This window comes from Scomber japonicus, chromosome 23 (assembly GCF_027409825.1).
Source record: "Scomber japonicus isolate fScoJap1 chromosome 23, fScoJap1.pri, whole genome shotgun sequence".
Taxonomy (NCBI): domain Eukaryota; kingdom Metazoa; phylum Chordata; class Actinopteri; order Scombriformes; family Scombridae; genus Scomber; species Scomber japonicus.
The window spans coordinates 23,817,779-23,825,618 of NC_070600.1; the positions used below are offsets into that span (position 1 = coordinate 23,817,779).

The 7,840-nt window shown below is 45.5% G+C and overlaps 1 protein-coding gene across 1 annotated transcript in view; it reads right to left on the reverse strand.

Annotated features, from left to right (window-relative positions):
- Nucleotides 1-111: 111 nt before the first annotated feature.
- The window catches only part of cct2 (chaperonin containing TCP1, subunit 2 (beta)), a 19,880-nt gene continuing 12,151 nt past the window's right edge, over nt 112-7,840 (reverse strand). The window contains exons 11-16 of the mRNA XM_053343992.1: nt 6,876-6,995; nt 4,086-4,214; nt 2,489-2,592; nt 1,583-1,682; nt 1,276-1,417; nt 112-549 (exon numbers count right to left, since the gene is read on the reverse strand). Coding sequence (XP_053199967.1) covers nt 519-549; nt 1,276-1,417; nt 1,583-1,682; nt 2,489-2,592; nt 4,086-4,214; nt 6,876-6,995 — 626 coding nt within the window. The 3' untranslated portion in view covers nt 112-518. The remainder of the gene's footprint in view (nt 550-1,275; nt 1,418-1,582; nt 1,683-2,488; nt 2,593-4,085; nt 4,215-6,875; nt 6,996-7,840) is intronic.

Below are 7,840 nucleotides of genomic sequence, written 5' to 3' on the forward strand. Positions count from 1 at the left end.
CTGCTTACAACAATAATAAGTGAATGCTACACATTTCGGTACTTCTTACCCAAATTAAGGATCTGGACACAAGTTAATAAAAACTAAACAAACTTACACAACAAACGCTGATGAGGATTGGTTCTTTTATTTCAGTAAACAAAACAAACAACGTCCAAACGTTCTCGTTCTAAGCGTGTTGGTGCCAACTGGCTAACGTTAGCATAGCCAACTTCCAGCAAGTGCTGTGACCTCAGCTAATTATTTTCTTAGCATAGCAAACTTAGACTGACCTACATTTCATTATTCACAGTAACTTACTGTTAGCATGTGACTCGGCTCCTGTCTTGCTAGCATTAGCAGAGCCACTGAAGTTAGCTGATGGTCGGCTAGCGTTAGCCAGCTAGCCTGTGCAGTGCTTCCACAGTGATTTTTAACAGAGAAAAGAAAACATGACAGCGGAGCGTTTCTGTAATTTAAACTACACAGAGGTGATAAATAACAAAACTGATCCCTTCCCTCTTCATCCTCCTCTTCCTCTAGCAGGGGTGATGGTCAGGAACCCGCTTCCTGCAAAACACCCAAACAACACAACAGTCAGTAAAACAGGACGATGTATAAAAACCCTGTTAGGATGAGTTCACAGTGATTCAACAGTCAGGAGCTCAGAGTAACTTTTAAGTGTGTTTTCCTTGCTGTAATGATTCCTCCTGTTCACACTGAGCATTAGATCCTTCATCATGTTTACAGGAAGTGATGGAGGACTAAATCCACAGTCCTCCTTCTGTGGAAACATGGATTTAAAAGTTGATCTGAAGCTAATATGAAGCTTCAGCGTCTGAATGAGTCAAATCTTCATCTTCTATGTTTAAACATTACAGTGTTTTTATAGCAAAATCTTTTTGTTACTATACTTCCACCACAGAGAAACAGGAAACACTAAGAGGAGATATGATGATAAAAAGACTGTAAAAGCACCTACTACTACTACTACTACTACTACTACTACTATACTTGTACTTTCCCACTCAGTAAATGTGTCAGATATCACTTTATATGACTACTGTAACTCACACTGCTGAAGCTCAATAGAATAGAAGCTCATCAGCTACTTTTAAATGACTGTAGAAACACTGGATTTAGTCCTCCATCACTTTACATTGAAAACACATTTGAAGGTTTTAATAGTCAGTATGAAGAACAGGAGGAATGATTACAGAGAGGAAAAAACCTGTTTCACTGCTCATACAGACACCTGACTGCTGGTTTTAAGACAGTAACATGTTAAGGACTGACCTGGGTGCAGCTTTGATGATGTTGTCGACTCTAAGGATCATCTCGGCGGCCTCGGAGGCGCTCAGCAGCACCTGACGCTTCACCTGGAACGACTCTGTGATGCCAAGCTCGGCCATGTTGCCCACTGTGCCCTCAGACATGTCTGCAGGAAAACACACACACACACACACACACACACACACACACACACACACATATTAATGCAAAGCTAAACACAACACAGACATATGAACCCAATATTTATATTTTTAACTACATCTTTAAAACATTACTAATTAATTAATCGTCATGTGTACTGTCCACTCACTCAGTCCGAAGGTGGTCTTGTTGTCCATGTGTGCAGCTCTCAGTTGAGCCACCAGGTCGGCGCTGTCGTAGCCGGCGTTGTCAGCGATGATGGTCGGCAGCTGGAGGAGAAAGAACAGCGGAGAATATTAGTGAAGAAGTCAAACTCTGTGAGAGATGTATCTGAATCGAGAGGCAGAGAGACGATCCCACTGACATTAAAAGATTAACCCTCCTGTTGTCCTCAAGTCAAGGAAGGAAGGAAGAAGAAGGAGGAAGGATGGAAGGGTGGGAAGAAGGAAGGGAGGGAGGGAGGGAAGAAGGATCAAGGGAGGGAGGGAGAAAGGAAATGGGAAGAAGGAAGGAAAGGAAGAAGGAAGGAAAGAAGGGAGGAAGGACGGGAGGAAGGAAGGAAGAAAGGATGGAGGAAAGAAGGAAGGAAGGGAGGGAAGAAGGGACGAGGGAGGGAGGGAGGGAGGAAGGAAGGAAAGGAGGGAGGAAGGACGGGAGGAAGGAAGAATGGATGGAGGAAAGATGGAAGGAAGGAAGGAAGGAAGGAAGGTAGGAGGGAAGAAGGAGGGAGGGAAGAAGGAGGGAGGGAGGGAGGGAGGGAGGGAAGAAGGAACGAGGGAGGGAGGGAGGGAGAAAGGAAGGTAGGAGGGAGGGAGGGAAGAAGGAAGGAAGAAAGGATGGAGGAAAGAAGGTAGGTAGGAGAGAGGGAGGGAAGGAGGAAAGAAGGACGGGAGGAAGGAAGAAAGGAAGGAGGAAAGAAGGACGGGAGGAAGGAGGAAAGAAGGAAGGAAGGAAGGAGGAAAGAAGGACGGGAGGAAAGAAGAAAGGATGGAGGAAAGAAGGAAGGAAGGACGGGAGGAAGGAAGAAAGGATGGAGGAAAGACTATGCTCTTAAACCAGTCAGTCATGTTCGTACCATGCTCAGAGCCTTGGCGAATGACTCCATGGCAACCGCCTCCTTTCCTGGCGTCCTATTGGCCAGATCAGTCACAACCTTGGCCATCAGCATCTCGGAGCAGCCTGAAGAAGAGAAGAAGAAGAGAAGAAGAAGAGAAGAAGAAGAGAGACAGCAGGTCAGCGTGAGAGTACGTTATACTCTGAGGCAGAAATCATCAGTCTGAGAGTTTGGATATCGTAACGTATCGTAATACAGCAGAGATTCTTTTCCTGGTTAAACTCGAACAGTTACACATATTTTAAGACATTTTTAGACTTTGAATATCATAAAACTACATTCAAAACTTTTTAACCCTCCTGTTGTTAAGGAAGGAAAGAAGGAAGGAAGGAAGGAAAGATGGAAGGAAGGAAAGATGGAAGGATGGAAGGGAGGAAAAAGGAAAGAAGAAGGTAGGAGGGAGAAAAGAAGGAACAAGGGAGGGAGAGAGAAAGGAAAAGAGGAAAGATGGAAGGACGGAAAGATGGAAGGACGGAGGGAAAGATGGAAGGACGGAAGGAAAGAAGGAAGGAAAGATGGAAGGAAAGAAGGAAGGAAAGATGGAAGGAAAGAAGGAAGGAAAGATGGAAGGATGGAAGGGAGGAAAAAGGAAAGAAGAAGGTAGGACAGAGTAAAGAAGGAACAAGGGAGGGAGAGAGAAAGGAAAAGAGGAAAGATGGAAGGACGGAAGGAAAGATGGAAGGACGGAAGGAAAGATGGAAGGAAGGCAGGAAGGATGGAAGGAAGGAAAAAGGAAAGAAGAAAGAAGGAAAGGAGGGAGGAAGTAAGGAAGGGAGGGAAGGAAGGTAGGAGGGAGAAAAGAAGGAACAAGGGAGGGAGAGAGAAAGGAAAAGAGGAAAGATGGAAGGACGGAAAGATGGAAGGACGGAGGGAAAGAAGGAAGGAAAGATGGAAGGAAAGAAGGAAGGAAAGAAGGAAGGAAAGATGGAAGGATGGAAGGAAAGATGGAAGGATGAAAGGGAGGAAAAAGGAAAGAAGAAAGAAGGAACGGAGGGAGGAAGTAAGGAAGGGAGGGAAGGAAGGTAGGAGGGAGAAAAGAAGGAACAAGGGAGGGAGAGAGAAAGGAAAAGAGGAAAGAAGGAAGGACGGAGGGAAAGATGGAAGGACGGAAGGAAGGAAAGAAGGAAGGAAAGATGGAAAGAAGGAAGGAAAGATGGAAGGACGGAAGGAAAGATGGAAGGAAGGCAGGAAGGATGAAAGGGAGGAGAAAGGAAAGAAGAAAGAAGGAAAGGAGGGAGGAAGTAAGGAAGGGAGGGAAGGAAGGTAGGAGGGAGAAAAGAAGGAACAAGGGAGGGAGAGAGAAAGGAAAAGAGGAAAGAAGGAAGGAAAGGAAGGGGGATGGAGGAAGGAAACAAGGAAGGGAGGAAAGAGAGAGGAAGGAAGGGAGGAAGGAAGGAACAGTCAAAAACAGACAAAGTCAATTTGTCCCGGGAGGACGACAGGAAGGTTAAGGATCTGTGTGTGTGTGTGTGTGTGTGTGTGTGTGTGTGTGTGTGCGTGTGTGTGTGTGTGTGTGTGTGCGTGTGTGCGTGTGTGTGTGTGTGTGTGTAGTGTGTACCTCCTCCGTAGACGGTGCGTGGCTCCTTCACCGTCTGAGCCAACACACACAGAGCGTCGTGCAGCGAGCGCTCGGCCTCGTCCAGGATCTGCTGGGTGGCTCCTCGCAGGATGATGGTGCACGCCTCACCTGAGAGAGAGACCAGGGGTCAAAGGTCAAGCTGGGAGATGTACCGGCGTTAAGCCCCGTTTATGCTCGACGTTAAATACAGATACGGATGGAGCAGTACCACCGGAGACCATGGGGGGGCAGTGTTGCTGTCACTACTCCATACGCCCACGGGCCAGAACCGGCCCGCTAAGGAGTCCAATGTGGCCCATTTCCTTCCTTCCTCTCCTTTTCCCTTCCTTCCATCTGTCCTTGCACCCTTTCTTCCTTCCTCCCTTCCTCTTTTCCTTCTGTCTGTCCTTGCACCCTTTTTCCTTCCTTCCTTCCTCTCTTCTTTTCTTTCCTTCCTTCCATCTTTCCTTCCTTCTTCCCTTCCTCTCTTCCTTCCATCTGTCCTTGCTCCCTTTCTTCCTTCCATCTTTCCTTGCTCCCTTTCACCTTTCCTACCTCTCTTATTTTCCTTCCTTCTTCCCTTCCTTCCATCTGTCCTTGCTCCCTTTCTTCCTTGCATCTTTCTTTCCCGTCTTACTTTTTTCCCCTTTCCTTCCTTCTTTTCCTTCTTTCTTGCCTTCTCTTCCTTTTTCCCTTCCTTCCATTTTCGTACGTCGATGTCATGATAGTGTGATACAGTATAAGAGTCTTTTGTTTTCCTACTGGTTTTAAAGGTGCAGTGACGTAACTACCTGACTGTTAAAGCTGCTGTATGGTTTATCTTTATCCACTTAAAGTCTTTATCTTCACATTACTGATGATTATTGATCAGAAACTTCCTTCCTTCCTCTCTTCTTTTTCTTCTTGTCTTCTCTTCCTCTCTTCTTTTCCTTCCGTCTTGTCTTCTTTCCTTTCTCCCCTTCTTTCCATCTGTCCTTGCACCCATTCTTTCTTTCTTCCTTCCTTCCATCTTTCCTTCCTCTCTTCCTTTCATCTGTCCTTGCTCCCTTTCTTCCTTCCATCTTCCCTTCCTCCCTTCCTTCCATCTGTCCTTGCTCCCTTTCTTCCTTCCATCTTTCCTACCTCTGTTCTTTTCCTTCCTTCCTTCCATCTGTCCTTGCACCCTTTCTTCCTTCCTTCCTTCCTTCCTTCCCTTTCTTCCTTCCATCTTCCCTTCATCTCTTCCTTCCATCTGTCCTTGCTCCCTTTCTTCTTTCCTTCCATCTTTCTTTCCTTTCTCCCTTCCTTCCATCTGTCCTTGCACCCTTCCTTCCTTCCTTCCATCTTTCCTTCCTCTCATCTGTCTTTGCTTCATCTCTTCCTTCCATCTGTCCTTGCTCCCTTTCTTCTTTCCTTCCACCTTTCTTTCCTTTCTCCCTTCCTTCCATCTGTCCTTGCACCCTTCCTTCCTTCCATCTTTCCTTCCTCTCATCTGTCTTTGCTCCCTTTCCTCTCTTCCTTGCCTTTCTTCCTTCCATCTGTCCATGCTCCCTTTCCTCCTTCCACCTTTCTTTCCTCTCTTCCTTTTTCCCCTTCTCTTTTTTCTTTCCTACTGGTTTTAAAAGGTGCAGTGACGTAACTCTCAGACTGTTAAAGCTGCCGTATGGTTTATCTTTATCCACTTAAAGTCTTTATCTTCACATTACTGATGATTATTGATCAGAAACTTCCTTCCTTCCTCTCTTCTTTTCCTTCTTGTCTTCTCTTCCTTGCTCCCTTTCTTCCTTCCATCTTTCTTTCCCGTCTTCCTTTTTTCCTTCCTTCCTTCCTCTCTTCTTTTCCTTCCGTCTTGTCTTCTTTCCTTTCTCCCCTTCTTTCCATCTGTCCTTGCACCCATTCTTTCTTTCTTCCTTCCTTCCTCTCTTCCTTCCATCTGTCCTTGCTCCCTTTCTTCCTTCCATCTTTCCTTCCTCCTTCCCTTCCATCTGTCCTTGCTCCCTTTCTTCCTTCCATTTTTCCTACCTCTGTTCTTTTCCTTCCTTCCATCTGTCCTTGCTCCCTTTCTTCCTTCCATCTTTCCTATCTCTCTTCTTTTCCTTCCTTCCTTCTACCCTCTCTCTTCCTTCCCTTCCCTCCCCTCCTTCCACCTGTCCTTGCTCCCTTTCTTCTTTCCATCTTTCCTTCCTCTCTTCTTTTCCTTCCTTCTTGGCTTCTCCTCCTTCCCTCTCTTCCTTCCATCTGTCCTTGCTCCCTTTCTTCCTTCCATCTGTCCTTGCTCCCTTTCTTCTTTCCTTCCTCTCTTCCTTCCACCCTTCTTCCCCTTCCTCTCTTCCTTCCACCTGTCCATGCTCCTTTCTTCCCGGTCATCCTTTTTTCCCCTTCCTTCCTCTCTTTTCCTTCCTTCTTGTCTTCTCTACCTTTCTCCCTTCCTTCTTTCCTTCCTTTCATTTTCATACGTACGTTGAGCATAAGTAAGCAACAGTATAAGAGTCTTTCCTACTGGTTTTAAAGGTGCAGTGACGTAACTCTCTGACTGTTGTAGCTGCTGTATGGTTTATCTTTATCCACTTAAAGTCTTTATCTTCACATTACTGATGATTATTGATCAGAAACTCAGAGTGTAAAGATTATAAACTCTCTTATATAAACTACAGCAGTCCTGCAGCACTGTGGCGACACTGAGAGAGGTAATCAGTCAAGAATAGCTCAATATTTGATTTTACTCAGGCTTCACTGGCTCGACCTTTGACTAGTCATACGTGTGTGTGTGTGTGTGTGTGTGTGTGTGTGTGTCTTTGTGTGTGTGCGTACCCATGGCGACTCCAGAGAAGTGGAGGAGTGTGTCCTCTCCGATCATCACCTCCTCGATCAGCTTGCAGTGGCCGAGCTTCACCATCTCAGGGTGTTCGAAGGTGGAGGTGATCTCTCCTCCTAAAAACACACGCAGAGAGACACAGTGAGGTTAGTACAGGATTCCCCCTGCTATTACAGTCTCTCTCTCTCTTTCTCTCTCTCTCTCTCTCACTCCCTCCCTCTCTCTCTCTTTCACTCCCTCCCTCTCTTTCCCTCTCTTTCTCTCTCTTTCTCTCTCTCTCTCTCTCCCCCCCTGTCTCTCTCTCTCCCCTGTGCCTCTCTCTCTCTCTCCCCCGTGTCTCTCTCTCTCTCTCCCCCCGTCTCTCTCTCTCTCTCTCTCCCCCCCCGTCTCTCTCTCTCTCCCCCCCCGTCTCTCTCTCTCTCTCTCCCCATCTCTCTCTCTCTCTCTCACTCCCTCCCTCTCTCTCTCTCACTCCCTCCCTCTCTCTCTCACTCCCTCCCTCTCTCTCTCCCTTTCCCTCCCTCTCTCCTCTTTAGTTAGTTAATCAATATTTATACTGCACTCTTTATATTTAGTTATATTTAAGACTCATTTCTTTAGTAACTAACCAACCGACCGATCGATTGATTTGACGATGATGTCACCTGTTTAGACTGAATCTGAGGTTTCAGCACTTTGAAACAGAAGAGTTGTAAATATTTGCTGAAATTAACAATAAATAAATTTTATTAAATGTTTGAGTCTTTTCATGGAGACTGCTTTTCATTATAGGTCCTGTTTGAATTTATAATAACGATGCTAATAAACTTAATTAACATAGCACTAAAAACAAAACTCATTCTTGTATATAATCAGATTTTTATGAAAACTGCTGGTTACACCATTTAGACACTGGGTTGCATCATCACATCATTGACTCGTATAAATATATAAAAAATAACATTAAAAGGAAGTATTGTTT